The 21,580-nt window shown below is 37.6% G+C and overlaps 1 protein-coding gene across 1 annotated transcript in view; it reads right to left on the reverse strand.

The window, feature by feature from the left end:
- The window catches only part of MACO1 (macoilin 1), a 59,177-nt gene that overhangs the window by 36,322 nt on the left and 1,275 nt on the right, over window positions 1-21,580 (reverse strand). The window contains exons 2-4 of the mRNA XM_072750711.1: window positions 7,145-7,286; window positions 5,605-5,731; window positions 991-1,114 (exon numbers count right to left, since the gene is read on the reverse strand). Of these exons, the coding sequence (XP_072606812.1) occupies window positions 991-1,114; window positions 5,605-5,731; window positions 7,145-7,286 (393 nt within the window). The remainder of the gene's footprint in view (window positions 1-990; window positions 1,115-5,604; window positions 5,732-7,144; window positions 7,287-21,580) is intronic.

Here is a 21,580-nt window from a genome sequence, read left to right on the forward strand (position 1 = left end):
TAAGAACTAATAGGGTAGAGATTTTATGAGTGGGCATAAGTAAACACTGTGTTAAAAAACCAAAAGGCACACATATTCATTTTTAATATTACAGCCAGGGTCAATTCAGGTGACTACTTTATTCTTGCCACTTGAGGGGTATTGTCCACCAGCTATTCTTGAAAAGTCAGTTCAAAAATACTCTGTCATAAATAATTTCAAGAATCGTTTAAATAAGTATTAATATCAGTGCCAACATTTGTTTTGTCCCACCAAATTAAACCAGCTGTACTTATAACTCTAACCCCTGGGATAAAAAGTTGAAATATTTTCATTCAACTCATCAGTCTAGTATCATTTCAAAGCCTCTACAAACACTGTCAAAACTCATTATTAAGCTTCATTAACATTAAACTTATAAATTATAATTAGTCTAAATGTGATCTCACTGCAAATTCAAAGTGACAAGTTTTATTGACCAAGTTCATTTAATTCACTTGCATGTGAAAAGACTTTCAAATACTGGAAACTATACCTTTTTAGTTGATTCCTGTTTATTTTGGTTTCTGCCATGTTAGCAAAAATTAAGTCAGTTCATTTAAGCTTCATGAAACAGCCACATATTTCATCAAGACATTTTAGAAATTATTTGATTATAATAAAAATAGATAACATTTATCAGACACCTTTGTGCTTGAAAATAAGTTAAATACTTAACATATATCCCCTCATTTCATCTTTCTCATGACTCTGCAAGACAGGTCCCCAATAACAGGTGAGAGCTCTAAGGCTTAGAGAGGTGACATGTCCAAGGTAACAATGCTGTTCACGAAAAGAGCTGGGGTTCAGACACCTGTCTGCCTGAATAGAGGCCTCATGCCCTTTACCACTATGCTATGTTGTCTTCTGGGTTCGTGTAAAATCTCTAAGGAAAAATTTAGAATTGAACTTACCCTTTTACATTGAACACACTGAACAGAATTATAGATTAAGAATATGCATAATACTCACCAGTGAGCAGCAAATGGACGACAAAGGTCTACATGAAAATTTTTGAGATCTTTAAATCTAATTGCTGCTTCAATATAAACAAAGAGTATCCAGAGGGACACTGTGGGCAAACACACTCCCCTTTCTGTGGGAAAGCAGCAGAAAGACAAGCATCAGTGATATATTAAACTAACAGAACAGATGGATTGTTTGGGAAACTAGTTTGACCACAGTAACTTTCCTTTTATTTTTTTATTTTTTGAGCATAATTGACACACAATGTTACATTAGTTTCATGTGTACAACATAGTGATTCAACACCTTCAACTTCCCTATAGGTTATGTTGTGCTCACCACAAGTGTAGTTACCACACTAGGTTAGTACAGTATCATTGGCTATACTCCTCCCTATGCTGTGCCTTTTACTAATGTGACATTCATTCCGTAACTAGAAGCCTGGACCTCTGGCTCCTCTTCACCCATTTTGCCCCTCCCCTACACTCCTTCCCTCTGGGGACTGTCACTTTTCTCTCAACTACAGTAACTTTTTTTTTTTTAATTTATTTATTTGTTACAGGAAAAGAGGTAGAGTGAGAGTGCATGAGTATGGGAAGGGGCAAAGGGAGAGGGAGAAGCAGGCTTCTCACTGAGCAGGGAACCCGAGGCGGGGTCCCGATTCCAGGACCCCATGATCATGACCTGAGCCAAAGGCAGACGCTCAACCAACTGAGCCATTCAGGTAACCCCTACAATAACTTTCAAACTAATTAAAAAGCAATATGATCCAGGGGCACCCAGGTGGCTCAGTGGGTGATGTGTGTCCAACTCTTGGTTTTGGCTCAGGTCATGATCTCAGGGTCAGGGTCATGGGATTGAACCCTACATCAGGTTCTATGCTCAGCAGGGAGTCTGACTGAGATTCTCTCTCTCCCTCTGCCCCCCCTCCCTGCACTCTTGCATGTTCTCTCTTTAAAAGTAAATTAGTATATCTAAAAAAAAAAGAATATGATCCAAACTGAAGTCTTTTCTATGATAAGAGATATGATGGAATCATAGACAAAAGACAAACATTTTATTTACAATATATAAAAGAAAGGAGTCACAGCCCTACCATTCAAAGAGCTCCTACAAATTAATAAAAAGGCAACTGAAAAAAAGAATTTGCAAGTTATAAAAGAAAAATATAGATGGCTAAAAAACATGAAAAGATGTTCACCTTCACTACTGATTAGGGAGATACAAATGTTTTAAAAAGGAGACTCCATTTTTTAACCTATCAGATAAGCAAAAATTTAAAAGTCAATAGAGGGTGGGTAAGGCAAAGGGTTCATTCTCATACTTGGCAAAAATATAAATTGGAGCAACATTTTTAGAAGGAAGTTTCTCGTATAATTAAATTTAAGATATACTTCTGACCCAGAAATTCCAATTCCAAGAATCTACCCTATAGAAATATCTTGCAATACAGTAAATAAAATACAAACAATGAGGTAATTTTCACTGATTTTTAGAATCAAAATCTGCAGGCTAGGTCTATGTCTGGACATGTTTAAATTTTTTTTTTTTTTTTTAACGGAGATGGACTCATAGACATGAGGCCCAATAACTCTGGAAAGAACTCATTTGAGACTGTGTAAGGCAAGCGAGTTACAGAAGAAAGAACAGCAAGTCAGGAGCGGGAAATCAGTGACCTGAAGGACTAAATGGCTTTTTACTAAGGACCTCTGGGATGAAACAAAAGAAAAATCATAGCACCTTAGAACTACAAACCTCCTTATTATACTAAAGAGTAAAGGAAGGCCCAGAGTTTATACAAATTGGGTCCAAGTTCACAGAGATAATACTGGGTCTGCTCCTGAGAAGAACCTAAATCCCCTGAGACCTAGTCCATGCAGTAAGAAAATGCTGGAAGCTTTGTGAAGGCAGCGAATGGCCTCAACCACTCTTACAGATTTAACTTTACAAAATAAGGGGCATTTTCATAATGTACAAAGACAGCAACCCATAGGATAATGCATTTTCAAATTCATTTCAAAAATGTATATTCTCTAACTCCCTATACTATTAATTTCTAAAATTATCATATACATAATAAACACATTACAGCAAAAAAAAACAAATTTTTGGACAAAATATCTATATTTCTTATCAAATAACTTATCAAATAAGTTATTGATAAGTTATAACTTATCAAATAAAAAGTTATTTCTTATCAAATAACTTATCAAATAATAAAATAAAATCATGTTGAAAATATTTTTGAGCAAGTGAAAGATTCATGTTGTACACAGAGTTTTGTACCCTCTTAACAGCAAAGAAATTTACGATATATTATCATTATTTTGTGGCAATATATAATTTTGCCAATCCTTCCTAATAAACTTAAGAATTTTAAATTTTAACAAGTCCTAAGAGAAATTAATCCCAAGTCATATAAATTGTACTCATATTTGTCCGGCCCAATAAGAACACGAAGTTTGTTTTGTTTTGTTTATTTGAGCATTAATCATCCCAAATTAAAACATACTTCACAACTTGGCTACTCCAGCATACATTTATGAGCCTTGGGCTAAAGCAAGGCCAGTATCACTTATGATATTAGCTTCACTGTTGCCCTGTAGGTCACCCACTGAACTCATTCCCAATAGGTTCTGTTAATAGTTACAGGAGTAGTTTTTCCAAACTACTAAGACATTATTAAAGTAATTTAGGAAATCATTATAGTTCATGAGAGTCACGGATTGTTGAGCTGGAAGGCTCCCTTAGACATTATCTTGACTATTCCACTTTCCCCTGACAAAGAAGAAACTGATGGGGGAGCCTGGCTGGCTCAGTGGGTTAGGTGGTTGACTCCTGATTTGGGCTCAGGTCACAATCTCAGGGTCATGGGATCCAGCCCCACACCGGGCTCTTCACTCAATGAGGAGTGTGCTAGAGATTCTCTCTCTGCCCCTATCACCTGCCTCTCCCAACCTCTGGGATAATAAATCTTAAAAAAAAAAAAAAAAGGAAGGGAGGAGGAGGAGGAGGAGGAGGAGAAGGAGGAGGAGGAGGAGGAGAAGAAGAAGAAAGAAGAAGAAGAAAAGAAGAAGAAGAAGAAGAAGAAGAAGAAGAAGAAGAAGAAAAGAAGAAGAAGAAGAAGAAGAAGAAGAAGAAGAAGAAGAAGAAGAAGAAACTGAGACCTAGACAAAATGACAAGTGTAAATGACAACTCACTTGAAACTAAGACCCAGAACAAGAAAATATAAGAAAAACTAAAGTTTGAAAAAAATCACTTTATTTAGAGGAAAGCAGACTAAAGAACTGTCCTGTTAGCTTATAAATCAAGTCAGATATGAGAGAGTGCTAAAGATGGAGAAAACTATGCTCACGGTAGATACTTCAAATAACAGAGCTGACCTATACATTCTACATGGGCCAACATTATCCTCTTAGCACCTCTGAGAAGAGGATGAATGCTGCTCCAGAGAGCTTTTAGGAGCTGGCACTCCCTAAGTGGTCAAAATCCTACAGGTTGTGGGAGGGTCTAAGAATCAGGTTTCATGCAGCTTGGCAGACAAGTTTAACACTGAGAGCCAATCCTCACATCCCCATGCATCCCACTCAGGCTTTCACAGTGGACTGGAGCTATGGAAACATCTCATCTCATCTTAGTTTGAGACAGCAGAAGTACAGCTCTAGGAAGAAAGGAGGGGACTGTGTGGCTCCATGCCAGTCAGGACATACCAGAAACAGCACATTTTGATGAAGAGAACCACTAAGAATCAGGGAGATGAGGATGGCAAAAGTGCTTCAAATACCATACAAGGTAAAAGCTAAGGAAATCAGAGATGTTGTGCCTACAGACAAGAAGGCTTGAGAGGATACAACAGTGTCTTTAAATCTCTAAAGAAATGTTAACTGTGGGTGAGAGACCACACTCCTTTGGTGTGGCTCTAACCAGGGATGCAGTGTTGGGGCGTGAGGGGATGGTCTGCAGACCCCTTGAATCTGAAGGAAAAGTTTTGTATACTTCTCTATATTTGTGGGGGGAAACCTCCTTATATCTTCTAAGAGATAAATGAGCCCCCAAACAGTCAAGATGTGCTAGGTCAAAAGTGTAAGGAGGAGAATTCTGGCTTAGTATCAGGAAGAACTTTCTATTACAGCTGCCCCAAAAGCTGAGTTCCTTGTCACTGTAGCCTTTCAATCAGAGACTAAACCACTATGTGTCAGGGATGCTGCGGGGATTCTTATACCAAATAAGGGTTCAACTAAATGACCTCAGACATTCCTTGCAAAGCTGAAACTCCAGAACATTTTTCCTATGTGGAACATGGCTATCTTAGAGTCTACCTAAATAGAAAACACTTCAACTTAAAAAAAAAAAAAAAAAAAGAAAAGAAAAGAAAGAATATCTTCATCATGAGAATTGATCATTAAAATGCCTACACTTGAGATGTCAAATCATAAAGGTTTACACTTTTCATTCAATCATGAAAAAAATATAAAATGTATTTTAAAGCTATAACCTATTAGAAAAAGGCCACTTAAAAATGTCCATATTAAGCTCAACTCCAAATAATGCATTCAAAGAAATCATTACATTAAGAGTTTGAATCTAAGATTTCTATCTAAGAAGCCATTAAGACTTACCTGTGTGCCACACATACTGAACCCATACATATGTGCTAGCAGCAAAAAAAAGCCATTGTATGGGGATGAACAGCAGACAAATTATATTTGACGTAAATGCTACACAAACAAAAAATACTGAGAAGGCCTAAAGGAAAAAAAAAAAACAAAATTAAAAACATATCTTAGAACTTGTTATTTTCAAACACAGATTATCAAAAGCATGTTGGACAAAATCTCTGAAGCTGTCATGCAAGAACTGTAGAGCTAGTGACAACAGGAAATTTTAAACATTTAAAACCCACCATATAAAAAGTAGAGAGGTTAACCCAACATTAAAAAGTAATCCTATTTATGTCCTCAAATCATGAGGAAGAACTGGACCAGAACAAACTGAGGCTGGATCACAGTGAGTTCATTTGAACTCCATAGGTGGGTGACCTAAAACAATTAGAATTTTAACACAGAAAAGGCTCCTCTCTCCTTCTAAAATATTCCTAAAGAGCCTCATTCTTAAAGAACAGGCTGTTGGAGCACAAATGAACCATGATAGTAAGAATCATGTTGATGTTGAAGATTTTAATAATGTAGCCCTTCTCAGGACATACCTACCACTAGGTATTCCCAAGAGGACATGAACCTGAAGCCAGCTTTTCAAGGCTCTGGATTTCTGAGGACAAGAGTTCCAGGCTTATGGTATGGCCATGGAACACAAGAAACCTGCAGGTCAGCCAAGGGAACAAGCCTGGGCCTGTGCCCTTGCTCTAATCCAGTAGTTTTCAAAACATGGTCTGGGGATTCCCAGGGTGGGGAAGGGTGCAGGTGTCTCTGAGATCCTTTCAGGGGGTCTTCCAGGTCAATACCATTTTCATAACGATAGTAAGATATAATCTGCCTTTTTCATGCTCATTCACTCAGGACTAAGGTGGCTTTTTCTAGAAGCTACATGATATGTAATATTGCAATTGACGGAGTTCAGAAGCAGATATGAAAATGCAGCTGTCTTCCATTGAGCCAGATGTTAAAGAGATTTGCAAAAATGTAGTCAATCTTCTAATTTTTTTGTTTTGGAAAATATAGTTATTTTCCACTTAAAAAATGTAATTTACATTAACATGTAATGGGCTTGTTATTTTTAAGTGAATTAATAAACATTCAAATTTGTTTTCCATTTTAATTTCTAAGGTAGTAAATGTGGATCTAACCCATATAAATAAAAGCTCCTTGGAACCCTCAGTAGTTTTGAAGAGTTTAACGGGGCCCTGAGACCACGAAGTTTGAGAACCACCACTCACTCTGTCTCTAACCCAATCACTAACATGGTAACAGGGTTCCAGAAATGTTTCAGGGTAGGACTGGGTACTATTGCTTCCTTCACTACCCTGCTTCCCTCCCCAGGTCTTCCCCTTCTTTTCCCCCTGCAATGGTAGAAGGCGGGGGTGGGGGGGTGGGGGGGGAGTATAATGATTTGATCAGTGGGCTTTTTAAATCACCAGTTACTGAAGATTTTCTCAGAAAATTAAATCCCTTAGACTTGAAAAACATATATTAATAAACATACCAGTCCCTGGTATCTGAAGGAATCATAGACGCTCCTGATGAAAAGCCAAAATGGCCACAGGTATTCAAATCTGAACTCCAGGACAAAATCTGCCAGGAGGACGAGCGCCCACACTACCAGAAATTTCAGGTATAAAAATGTACTGCAAAGTATAAAAATAAAGAATTAATTCAAGGTCATTTGTGAAACACTGGAAAAAGAAACTGCACTGTTTTAAGAGACAAAAAAATGTCTTCATATACCATGAAACCAATGGTGATAAAGGATAGAGAGATGTTGCTATAACCCACCTAAATTTTAAAAGCTCTGGCATTTGCTCTGAGACCCACAACTATTGATGTAAGATGATGACCAAAAATCCTTATTTCCACTTAAGATGGAAAAAAAATCTGTTTCACCACTATTTTAAAATGTGCTGTCTGACTTTAAAATACTGCAATACTCTCAAAAATTACAGCTTTCCAGCTATTCTTCATTAGAAGAAAATGTCACGATTGAAAGGCTTTAAATGTGCTGTTTCCCTAACCCTCTACATCTGTTTGAAGAGTCTTTGAAATTCTTGATGCACATCCTTATATGCTTGATGCGTTCTTTTTCCCTCTTTTCTCTTCTTGCCTTTCTATGTAGCATACACCTGCATTAGCCAAACAAAAACCAAACTACTTCCCCAAACAGAAATTAACTTAGGGAGGAGTTGCCAATTACTACTATGCATTGTGAGAGCACAAAATGTACATTCAAGAAAAAAATCCTAAAGCACCTCAGCCTTGCTCTAGCTAAGATGTAAATGTGTACTTCCAGTTCCTTCTGGATTTACGTTAAGTAGAAGCAGACTTTGAAAAGCCAGGCAGGACACATACTTAACCACTGCACTAGCTCAAACAAAGTAAGGACATAGATTAAAATCTCAAAGTCCATTCTTCTAGTTCATGAGTTGTACAATACTAATAGAAGCCTTCAGATTAATAAAACCCTTATTAATAAACCCCTAATTCTATGTCCTTAACTCAGTCAATTCTGGAGCAGGTTAAGTTTAGGCATTTAATTAAAAAAAAAAAAAAGGTTTTCTTAGATATAGATTGGAAATACCTAAAATTCACTTTGATTTGGGCTAGAACCTTGTATAACACAGACATTTCAAAATTGATGTGATTACATTAGCTGTTTGAATACACACCACCAACAAAATAAAGACTTTCGTAAACCATTTTAAGTATATTAAAATAAGCTACAAAAAAACCCATAAACTTGGGGGCGGGGAGCGGTAGACAACAAAACCAAGATCTAGCACTGGGGATGATTCTGAGTCCTCTAAAGCCACAAGGTTTAAGATGAAAAAAACAGGGATCCCTGGGTAGCGCAGCGGTTTGGCGCCTGCCTTTGGCCCAGGGCGTGATCCTGGAGACCTAGGATGGAATCCCACGTCGGGCTCCCGGTGCATGGAGCCTGCTTCTCCCTCTGCCTATGTCTCTGCCTCTCTCTCTCTCTCTCTCTCTCTCTCTCTCTGTGTGACTATCAAAAATAAATAAAAATTTTTTAAAAAGATGAAAAAACAGATAGGTACGACCCTCAATGAGACAGAAGCATAATGACACATAATTTGCAACTAGGGGCAATTTCTAATCCTAACTCTTAGTAGATGGTCTTAGGGCTTGATAATAATTTTTGATTAAGAGGTTTGCTATACAGTCAAAGAACCCAAGGCAAACCAGAGGAAAACAGGCTTTCATTCTAAGTCTCACGTTTTAGTTCCATTTCACCAGAATCATATTAGCCAGATGAAGATGAGGCTGAGGCCCTCATTCTCACCCATTAAATCTGCCCCTGATCCAGTGGAGAGCAAGGCATATTTTACTAAAAGGAACAGCTGAATCACATAGGCACTCAGGAACACAAATCTAATTTCAAACTAGATTTCCAAGCTGCTTGGCTTTAAAACTGAAAGGATTTTTCCCCCTGTCTCTAGGACAGTTTGTAGGTTTTAAAAAAGTGATAACAGTCTCTCATCCCTGTTTCTAAGGCATTTAAGAAATGGCATGCCTGGAAATGTTTTTACTTCTCGGATGAATACTTTTTCCCAAGGGGCTGTGCCTGGGTGAGGTGAATGAGATGTGGCAAGTACATCATTGTGTGTAGCTGTCACCACTCCCCAGGTGGAAAAGGTAGACTACTATCAACTGTTTCTGCCCCAAATGCTCCCAAGACACAGCAGGATCCCAGTCTGGGAGGCAACCTTCTGTTGCACTATGCACTATTTAGATAGGATGATCCAAAGAATGACAGCCTGTTCAATACTTTGAACTAACCCAATCATTGAAACCGAAGGCAATACGTAAATGATCATCTTTGTAACCGTGAACTACTCATTTTCAAGTTGATGACTTTATTTTATTTTATTTAAGATTTTATTTATTTATTCATGAGAGACACACACAGGGAGAGAGAGAGAGAGAGAGAGGCAGAGACACAGGCAGAGGGAGAAGCAGGCTCCATGCAGGGAGCCCGATGTGGGGCTGGATCCCGGATCCGATCCCAGGTCTCCAGGAACAGGCCCTGGGCCAAAGGCAGTGCTAAACCGCTGAGCCACCCGGGCTGCCCAAGTTGGTGACTTTAAGAGAGTTCCTCTTGGGATGCCTGGGTGGCTCAGCGGTTGAGCTTCCGCCTTTGGGTCAGGGCGTGATCCGAGGATCAAGTCCCACATCAGGCTCCCTGCATGGAGCCTGCTTCTCCCTCTGCCTGTGTCTCTGCTTCTCTCTCTCTGTGTCTCTCATGAGTAAATAAATAAAATCTTAAAAAATAAAAAGAGAGAGAGAGAGAGAGAGCTCTTTATAGATTTCTTTTGAAAGAAAGAATGCTTCCGTACATTTTATGTTCCTTGACACCCAGCTTTACTAAGTCACAGTTTAGAAGTGCAGATATCTGAGGAAACTTGACCTCTCACAAATATATGCCAAACCCTCAACTTTCCTCAGGCTCTCTTTTTAGGTGGGCCTGCCTCTAAAAATCAAGAGGTGATCTAATTAACAAAGCAGATTTTACAAATTTTATACGAAGAGTTCTAGAGCTTAGTTGCACAATCACTTGCTTGAAAATGGTTAAGATGCTGAATTTTACATTATGTGTTTGACCACACTTTTAAGTATATATAAATAAATAATTTTTACTCAACTCCTAAAAAAAAGTTGATTTTATTTTAGAACTAGTGCTGAATTCTATTGATTCATTTCTGCCTTCAGGGTTCTAGAAAGTTTAAAACAGTTGCCTGATTTAGTATTCACTTAGGCCTCTGTACAACAAATTCTTATTATCCTTCTATAGGTACCTGTAAAAAAAAATTTTTTTTCTGTAAAAAATTTTAAAGTAATCTAAAAATGAGTGCTTATCAGTGTAGAAATCCTAATTCCTTTCCGTCCATGTTCTGAAGGTCACAAGATTTTGCCAAATCCAAAGAGATGACATTCTAATGGGGGAAAGTTAGGTTTTAAGCTATTATGGCATTCTACAATATTTCTTTTAAACCATGAAGAGAATGTGATTAAATATAAAACACATTTATACATGCAGTTCATAACATGGCTCATAACTTGATGTTATTCCTCTGATCCAAACACATGTTGAATAACTATAAAATATCTTGAACAAATATTTAAAGATTGCTATATGTCGGCTTACTGAATTTAAATAATAAAAGTATCAATACAAAATAAAAATAAATAAAACTTCTATTATGAACAGGAAAAAAAATTTAAGCATAACTACAATGAAAAGATAGTTTCCACAATTACATAGTGAATTACATAGTGAATTTTGATGGTCTTATAAGCTTCTGTTTCGGATGCCAGTGAAACTAAGAAGAGACATGTGCAATTATTAAGCTTAATGGTGATGATTCTTTCAAAGTGCTTATTAACTATAAGTTTCTTTCCCCTCCCCCATTCTATTCCTACCCTTGCCATTTACAACCATTTTTAACCTAAATCTATTTGGCAATACTCTTCACCTATGGATTAATCGTCTATGATTAATGAGAAGTGGACCTGAACATTTTTCTTTTTAAAGTGCACCTTCTCTCCAGTACCACTAGCTGCTGTCATTTAGATCATTTTCTGGAGCCCATGTAATTATCATGGTGTGGCCATCAATCCTCAGTACCTGACCTTTTCCCTAGGCAGACTAATGGCCATTTAGTTCACTTGGTCCTCACCACAGAAATGACTCTGTAGAATATTTTACTGGCTGTGCTAGTGGCCATCTATCTCAATTCCTAGCCTTCCTGTCACCTCTGTAATAGCAACTGTGAATTGCTTTTAGCTTTCAGTATATAGCATGATATTTCTTACCCGAAACTGCGATCTTCTGTGTTACCAAATACCTCTCCCTACTCCACATCACCTCTAGAATATTCATCCAGCCTCTCTTGTCCAGCTGATATTTCTACTGAAATCTGATTATGTGTAATTATAGTCCTGCTACTCAAAGTGTGGTCCATGGACCAGCAGCATCAGCATCACCTATCAGCTTTTTAGAAGAGCAGTATTTCAGGGCCCACCCCGACCTATTTTATCTAAGCCTGCTTTTTCACCAGATCCCTAGACCATCTGTGCACACATTAAAACTTGGGACGTACTGGCCCATGATATAAATCTCTCACTCTCATGGAACTTCCACTACCACATCTCAGAAAACATCATCTACTTAGATAATCAGTATTTATCTCCAAACCTCAACTCTCCTTCCCTTAACTGGGAACACTGTTCAGGGTTAATTATTCCATTTTCTTATTTTTCTTTCTGGGGATCACAGACCAGATCCCCACCTAAGTACAATTTAACCAAATGAAGTACTTCTATTACTACTCAGCCTTCAACACCCAGCAAACATCACTTCATTTAAAAAGGCCTCCCTGGGATCCCTGAGTGGTGCAGCGGTTTGGTGCCTGCCTTTGGCCCAGGGCACGATCCTGGATACAGGGGATCGAGTCCCACGTCGGGCTCCCGGTGCATGGAGCCTGCTTCTCCCTCTGCCTATGTCTCTGCCTCTCTCTCTCCTCTCTGTGTGTGTGTGACTATCATAAATAAATAAAAATTAAAAAAAAAAAATAAAAAGGCCTCCCTGATCCCACAGTAAAGACTGTTACCCAGTACATGCTCACACAGCATCCTGTACCATAGGAACATTTAATCACAGTTATAAATAAATAGTACTTTAGTTAATTAACTGTTTAAATGTAAAGTCCACAAGAACAAAAGAGCTGCCTATTTTGTTGCCTACTTTATCCTCAGTACCCTGCACACTGCAGAAACTCAACACGTTTGTTGAATGAATGACCTGCAGTACACAAGTGTTTTGGATCTATAGTAAAGCTATTACCAAAGTACACACTTAAAGTGAAGGTAGATGGAGAGATCATGCACAGATAACAAGGAAGGGTATCAGGAAAAAGCAACATCAACAAAGGGGACAAATACAGCTTCTGCTCTGAAGATTACCATTGCACCTGGCTCCCCATCTGTTCTGGTCTCCAACAGGAAAAAATGAATTTAATCAGCCTTGCTCTGCGTACCAGACTATCACTCCACTTGGCCTACCTGCCACTGACTGGCTCAGCCTACAGTGGGGGTTCTCAAAGTGTTTTCTATTATTGAACCTAACATGAAAGAAATCTGCAAAAATGTAAAACCACACCACTCTTCTACTGGATTTATTATTATTTTTATATCAGCTTATAATTATTTAAAGTGTCTTAATTTCTAATACAGTAAATATTGGTAAATATTACCCATATAAACCAAGAACAGAAAGAGGTCTTGAGACAAAAATGAGAAATTGTGTACTACAGAAAGTTGTATGCAAGCATCAAGGTAAAATGGCCTAGCCCCCACTGCTATGTTCTGCACCTGCATCCTGGTGTGCAATCCAGAGAGGAGGGACTCCTGAGAAGACCTAAGGTACTCCTTATTTTGTCTTTTCTATTCTAGGCTTCCTGTAGACTGCCAAGAGAACCACTGAGAGTCAATTACATACACACACATATGCACGCACACACACACAGCCACTGCAATAACAAATCTAGTGCAAAATATGCTCCATTTAGAAAGAATAAAGAAAACCTAGAATAGAAATCTTTTTAAAGAGCTTTTAAGAATTGTGTGGTAGGGCGCCTGGGTGGCACAGTCAGTTAAGCGACTAACTCTTGGTTTTGGCTGGGGTCATGACCTGGGGTTGTGAGATCGAGCCCCATTCCCAAGCAGGACTCAGCGTTAAGTCTGCTTGGGATTCTCTCTCCCTCTGTCCCTTTCCAACCACCACCCCACCACCACCACGCATATGCTCGCTCTCTAAAATAAACAAATCTTTAAAAAAATTGTGTAGTATGGTGTTTTTACAAAGGACTATATAGACTACAGAGATATCAAGGACAGGTACTGTAACTTAACACAACTGGAGAATTTAGAGTTTTAAGAAATTCTGCTTCAAAAATACTTTCATCTGAAAAAAAGAAAACATACTACTTTGGACAGTGTGGCCTCTGTGAGGTTTGGGATGTGGATGTTGCCGAAGCACAGGAAGAGAAAGAGAACAACCCACAGGATTACACTTCCTATCTTCAGCAGGAGTAATCATCTACCTAATCACACTTTACACTTACATCGTATGTGTAATTTTTCCAAATACTTTCACATTAATTATCTCATTTTAGCCTTACAACTGTGAAAGAGGAAGGGTAGTTATTACCCTCTCACAGGAAAGAAACCTGAGGAACCGGGAGCAGAGAGGCTGCAGGGTGCTGGTGAAAGAGCACAGAAACAGGAGTCTGGAGACCGCAGAGAATATAGTGATTTCTACGTGGAAAGCTGTGCTGCTGCTAGAAAAATTAATGAATACATTTCTATGGAAAGAAATGGAGAAGACATTAAGTGAGGAGAAAAGCCAAGAAACTTGTATGTAAAACAGAATCTTATTTTTGTTAAGGAAGAAATTCAGTTTGCTTACATAGAAAGAAAGAAAAAAAAATACTTAAAAATTATATAACAGTGATCACCCCAAAGCAGGACTATTAAATTAAGGTCTGTTGCATTATGCTAATACACTGTCGTATTCATTTTTTTCATAACAAGTATGTGTTACTTTAACTTTTTTTAATTCTTCATATTGAAGTAACTTTGGACTTACAGAAAAGTTGCATGAATAGTACAAAGAATTCCCTTGTATCTTTCATTCAGAATGCACAAATGATAAAACATTTCATCATGTTCTTATCATTCTCTCCCTATATATGTTGTATTCTTTTTTAAAATCAAAGTCCGGAAATTAACATTGATAGTAACATACTATTATCTGATCTAGACACCTTATTCAAATTTCAGTAATTATCTCACTAATGTCCTTTATTTTTTTTTAAAGATTTATTTATTTTAGAGAGAGTGGGGGCGGGGGGGAAGGGCAGAGGAATAGGGAGTGAGAGAATTGCAAGCAGACTCCACACTCAGCAGTGAGACTAACGTGGGACTGGGTCTCATGACACTGAGATCATGACCTGAGCCGAAACCAATCGTCATACGTTCAACCAACTGAGCCACCCAGGCACCCCTCACTAATATCCTTTAAAGCAACAGATAAATAAGAGATTGATCAATCAAGAGATCCTGGTCCAATCACATTTTGTACCGTTGTCATATCTATACTGTTTTTTTTTTTTTAATTTATTTAATTGAGATTGTCATTTTGAGAAGGAAAAAATTTTCCTGGTACCTGTTGTTTCACCTGTAAAACCAAAATAAAGACACTTGCCCTATATGTAGCAGATAGCCTGAAAGTATCATATGAGTTGTTACACATAAACATCACTCAGAAATGATGAAGTAGCACAATACAACAGAAAGAGGACAGACTTTGGAGTTAGAAAGATATGGGCCTCTACCAAGTAACTAAACCTGGGGCAACTTTGGTTTCTTCACATATGAAACTGAAGCTAATACCCTAACTGGAACAAAATAAGACAAAGAAAAAAAATAATAGTAGTAGTAACAGCAAATAATTTTATGAGCAATTATCTGTGTCAGGCATTATGGTAAGTTTTTTTTATGTGACTTATCTCAATTACCCTTATAGCAGTCCTATAACGTAGGTGGTATTATTTACCATCTTCATTCTACAGATGAGAAAAATGAGGGCTAAAGTAAGTAAGTGACTTGTTCAAGGTCACACAACTAGTGTCAGGGACATTCTTTGAAGTCAGGTTCATATGACTTTAAAGTCCATATGCTTATCCATCACACTGGACTTTCTCATCTCACATTAGATAGTCAATAAATATTATTTTCCTTCTTTATATCCTTTCCTACATACACATTCAAGTTATATAATTCTTTAATTCTCCAAGAGAACCAAGTTTTTAAAAAATGAGGATCTGATGTACTTTATGAAAGAATAAACCCTCAGTATCTCATTCATAAATTTATAAACTTAATGTGTAAACACACTATGAAGCTTTATAGAAAAAAATTAAAGTCAAATATCCTTTACAAAAATAACTATGGCAGAAAAGATGGGACAACTCAAGACTGCTTTCCAGGAAAATTCACACTCCTAGAATGATCATTGTAATAGAGAAACATGTATTTCAAAAATAAAAAGATAATTCATTTTTTGAAAAAGTCATAAATATCACAAAATATGAGGTATAGCTTGTCAGGTCTAGAGCAAGGCAAGAAAATAATGCTTATTATACCTGAGTAAGAAGACTCCAGCCTTAATATTTCTTTCATTTGAGATAGGAGATTTTGTTTGACCATGAACATGGCATTCTCTCTATAATTCAAGTGCCCTCACTACAAGATAGGCAAAATACTGACGTTAGCACTAAGCAACTGACTTGGTTTTCTGAAGCGCTTTGAAGATGAACAAAGTAATGATATAATTTAAAAACAGAGCTAGACTGTTTTTAGCCACCTTTCCTGTGCTAGTTAAGGAAATGGATTTCAAACAGTGTAAATCCATCAATGATGTCTACAGATACACCCAAAGTGGGCTAAATGCACTATTTCAATCTACTAAATGCAAAATCTCTGGGAAAAAAAAAGGCAACAGAAGAGATGGATGAGGGATAAATTATTTCTGATGTCACAATCCCATGACTCAACATGAGTACATTGTCCTTAAAAGCAGCAGAGGAAAACAAAGGAATGAAGGTTAGTGCTATGAGGGGGTTTCAAAACTTGGGAATGATAGGCATTTTGGAAGGTTAATGAGCAGAGGCCAATTTGACATGAGTTAAGTTAGATGTCAAATATATTCTAACAGTTGATTACTCTTTTTTTTAGGTTTCCATTACCAGGATCCGTGTGCCTAAAGGTGAGAGACACTGAGGAAATAATCACTCCTTGGGTACTTGAAGAAATTTATGAAGAGGAAAAAAAAATATCTAGCAAAGGATATGTGTTTCTATTGTTGGTCTGTACCATTATAGTTAGGTAGCTTGTTGAGCAAGCAACTTTTTTCTTCTGGACCTATTTCTTGAAAACAATCCAAGTAAAATAATTACATCCAAATCTAGTAAACCTAGAGAATAAAAGTAATCAGTATCTTTAAACTACATCCTTTAAAGTATGTAGGAAAGGATATAGATATAAAGAAGAACACACTAAATTTCATCAAGAAAAGTAACCTAGGGGCACCTGGCTGGCTCAGTGGGCAGAGCATGCGACTCTTGATCTCAGGGTTTTGAGTTTGAGCCCCATGACAGGTAGGAAGAAAGGAAAAAAGTAACCTAATTACAGTTATTTTACTTTGAGGCCTTAACCATGTTTAAAATTTCTGACTCCCAAGACTCCACAAGATACATATTTTTGTTATACTCACTTAAGTATCACCTAGATGGTAACCTAGAAAATGACAAAACAAAACAAAACACACACACACACACACAAAACCCCAAAGGGAAGATCTGGGGGAAATGGCCAAAGAAGGGCACCTGGGTGGCTCAGTGGTTGAGCTTCTGCCTTCAGCTCAGGGCGTGATCCTGGGGTCCTAGGATGGAGTCCCACATCAGGCTCCCTGCAGGGGGGCCTGCTTCTCCCTCTGCCTAGGTCTCTGCCTCTCTCTCCCCATCATTCATGAATAAATAAATAAAATCTTGGGACGCCTGGGTGGTTCAGTGGTTGAGCATCTGCCTTTGTCTCAGGTTGTGATGCTGGGGTCCTGGGATCAAGTCTTGCATCTGGCTCCCCACAGGGAGCCTGCTTCTCCCTCTACCTGCGTCTCTGCACCTCTCTCTCTGTGTGTCTCATGAATCAAATCTTTTAAAAATATATAAAGGAAGTCTTTAAAAAAAGAAAGAAAGAAGTGGCCAAAGAAAAAGACTATGGAAATACAAGTCCTTACCAAATAGGAATTGGCTTCAGAATATTTGGCAAATAACAAGAAAATGAAAATAATAAGTTATTAATTCTTCCATTAAAATCAATCTCCAAATCTAGTGAGGTTCAAGAAAGGCCATCAAGAATTAAAAAAAAAAAAAGGAGAATATCACTAATAAAACAGGAAGCTCTAAAGCAAATAATCTGAACTAGATCACATTCCTTCATTCTCCTGCCTCAACTCGTAGCAGAAATTTAAAGGGATTTTCAAAACACCAAATGAAACTAAACTGCCAAGAGTATTCAGACAAGAATCATCATAAATGTAAGTTGAGGAAAGTACCTTTCTTTTAAGGTAATACACAACTGGCAAAAACCAAGTACAAAACTCCAGTGTGGCAGATTTGTTTAAATGGCATTTCATGGTAACTGCAAATATAAGGATTAGGTGAACACCTCACTGGAAAGGTTATTCAAAACTTAACCCCTTCCCCAGCACCTCTCTAAAACAATACGGAATCTATCACTTTCATGTCAGGTCCAGCGTTGCTGAAGTTAAGCCTCCCCAGATTACCAAAATGCTTTTCAGCTCTGAGGTTGCAACATTGGTGTCTGGGGTTTCGGTTGCAGAACACATGTACAACCAAGGCAGCCAAGGGTCATGCCAGCCTCTAGTGGCTTTAATAAGCATAGCCCAAAGGAGGCTAAAACTAGGCTTAGGAAACATCTTTAATTAAAGAGGCAGGAGAAGCAGGAAAGTGAAATCTCTGGAGATCCGATTATTTAGACTAGGGTCTGAAAAAGGAAATTAGGAAGCTGAGAAGGATGCAAACTTTGATCATTTCAAAAGTCAAAGGCCAGGAAATGGTTTTCTGAAACAAAGATAGGACAAGGTATTATATCTACCAGGGAAGTCCTGAGTCCTCAGCTCTAGTCTGAAGGCATGAAGCTGTAAAAATCTAAGAGTCAGGTATAGTACTGCACCACTAAGCTTCAAACAGCATGCTACACGCAGAACCCGGCATCCGACAACAGGAAGTATTCATAAATTCACAAGTGAAGAGGCGCCACCAGTAACAAAGATATAAAACAGTTTCCTGAAGCTTAATGCATGTGCCTTACTTAAAATGCCTATTATGCCAACTTGGGTAAGTAACAATTTTAACTGCAGAGGCTTTAAACATAAACATCTCTGCACCTGTCTTCTACTTAACACACTTCATCTTCTCATTTTCCCATCTTCCCATTATAAAGTCAGTAATTCTCAGGGGGGAGGAAGTGGGGAGCAGGGCAAAGTGAGAGATGGGCAAACCACAGAGGATCCCCTTAAGGCTTTCAAAAACTATAGAGCACTCAAACCCCACCTCACCTGGAGCAGCACTGCATGTAATTAGACATTACTGTTGGGAGTGTCTGGTGCATGTGTGAAGGCAGACATGGACAGGGAATCACTGCCATAAAACCCAAGGACCTCGGAAATGTCACAGTTAAGTTGTTCAAGTCATTTATTTTGCTTTCTCTTACTAATAACCTTTCCTTATAACTTCTAAAGTTCTTTCACATTTATCTCATTTGAGTTAGAATAATATTCCCCCACTTGGCGACCCAGTGGCGACCGTCTTACTTCATCATAAAATAGCACAGGGCAAAATAAAATGCATCAGGTGAACAACTAAAATAGCAAGCTAAAATGTAATTCAACAAAAATATTTTTCCTTGAACAGAACACAAAGTTCTTTGGGACCTCAAAAGCGCTGTACAAATTTAAGAAGGCATCATAATGATCTACTAGACTGTAATCTCCTTGAAGACAAGAAGCCATGTCTTATCCTGTGTCTTCCACAATTCCCTGAACAATGCAGGTTCTTCACTGAGTAGGATGAATTGTTTATATTCATTTATTTATTAACTCACACACTCAACATTTATTGAGCACTGAATTCCTACTGTGGCTCTGTGCTGGCCCAGACCGTTCTTAAATGACGTTGAATTTTAGTCCTTAACAACATAAAAGAAACTTACCATTCCTGTTTCTTTTCTCTTATTCTTGATTATTAATTTGATAATAGTAATCAGTATTATTGATTAACATAACATTTCTGTACACTTCAATTTTCAAACAATGGGCATATACATAAATGTAGATAATACTGATATGTCCAACTTCCTTCTACCTTGCCCCTGACAATAATCATATCATTTGACAATCACCTCAGTCACAGTTGCTGGATTGGATCCCATAATTAAAAGCATCTCAGCAACAGGATTTTTTTTCAGCAAGACCAAGCAGCAACTGACCCTTTGTTTTGACTACACAACTTCTGTTTACAGACGTAACAAATCTTATAGTCTCTCTTGCCTCCTTAAAGAATAAACTAAACATGTTATGTGGTAACAATAGCATGTTAAATAATATTTGTAGAGCCTGCTAGAATTTATAGATTCACAAACTGAATATGAGCTCCTTTAGTCCTCAGGACTCATTTGACAGATGAGAGAATGGGGCTCAAAGTGGCAGAGCTGGGATTCTGAACCCCCCAGTCCAGTGCTCTCTTCATCACAGCTGCCTCCTTGCTATGCCCAGGCTCAAAAAGTTGTGCAGACTGAGAACATGAAAATAATGTCCATGAAAGGTTATGCTGTGAAACAGTAGATAGTGGTCATCAAAACTGCCAAAAGAGCCTCAGGAAAAAAACAAAGCTCTCTGTTTCATGAGACCAAAATTGGCCAGATGTTGAGAAACAGAATGGGTAATAAATGGTATGAAAAACAATTTAATACAGAGTTAAGTTCGATGATCACAGAAATTTGATACTCAGAAATCGTCAAACACCATAATTATAACTGGCCCACTCATTCTGTTTGCTTTAGAAATAAAGGACAATTTTCTAATTCTTTTTTTAAAACAGAACTGGAAAAAACCAAAACTCTGATCTTGTTCTTTAGTCCAACACTCCATATTATAAACTAAGAAACAGGTTAATAAATTAAAACATTGATTTGATATATGATACTCCAAAAGGAAAGACAGGTAGAAATATATCTAGGTCTTTGATTAACATCTAACTTAAAGAAAGCCAAACAGAGAAGGGTAAACAGATTTGAGAGCTGCTGGGTTTTAAAATTTTACAGCAAAACTCTGAATAACTTGCATAGCATATTTACTTTAGGGTAAGAAAATTCAAATTCCAGAAAATCATCACTAAAATAATAAATCTTCATTAGACAATGAATTCACTCCACATTGCTCACATTGATTGAGTGGTTACTACTTGGCAGGTACTAAATTCAGCATCATTTGTTCAAATACAAAGAGATGTCAAAATACAACACATGTAAACAATATGGGATCCCCAAACTTCTTTCTGTAAAAGTATAACATCATATGTTATTGTGAATAGCAGCCATTCAAAGCCCTTGATCTATAATTCTGTTTAATACGCTTTTTCTATTCTTGTGTCACTATTAAGTTGTTCAAATCTTTTTCAATGGGCAATTTTCAAAAATCCTTCCTAAAGGATCATAGTGTCTTTAACTTACAGAGACATTTCCCTGGACCCATTAAATCTGTAAGAAAATGGTTTTTGCTTTTTCAGTTTTAGTTTAAAGGGTCAGATTTAACTGATTCAGCATAGATTTTGGCCTGGCCCTTATAGCTAGAAGACGGGCTGGCACATAGTATATACATTTGTTGAATGAATGAATTGTTCCTATGATCTATGTCTCATTACATAAGGATATACCTATATATAAGGATAAATACACAAGACCTTTATACTTTGACTGACTGCTTCATGCTTTTAAACTTGAAATAAAGAAAACCCCTGAAGTTTACATCACTCAGCTGCTTGTGAAAAGCAATCTTCATATATGTAAACAACAGCATGTGCAAGGTGTACAGCTATGCTGAGACTTGGTCACTGGCTTAGTGACAGCTTGGGTGTCATCAGCTACTTCACATATTTCTCTAAGTCCCACAGCTACAAGGGCTAAATTGTAAAATACCACGAAGACTCAATTAAGCCAAAATGCACATGCTGAGAATTCTCCTCTGTCAACTGTTTCTCCACCGAAATCA

Source organism: Vulpes vulpes, chromosome 2 (assembly GCF_048418805.1).
Source record: "Vulpes vulpes isolate BD-2025 chromosome 2, VulVul3, whole genome shotgun sequence".
NCBI lineage: Eukaryota > Metazoa > Chordata > Mammalia > Carnivora > Canidae > Vulpes > Vulpes vulpes.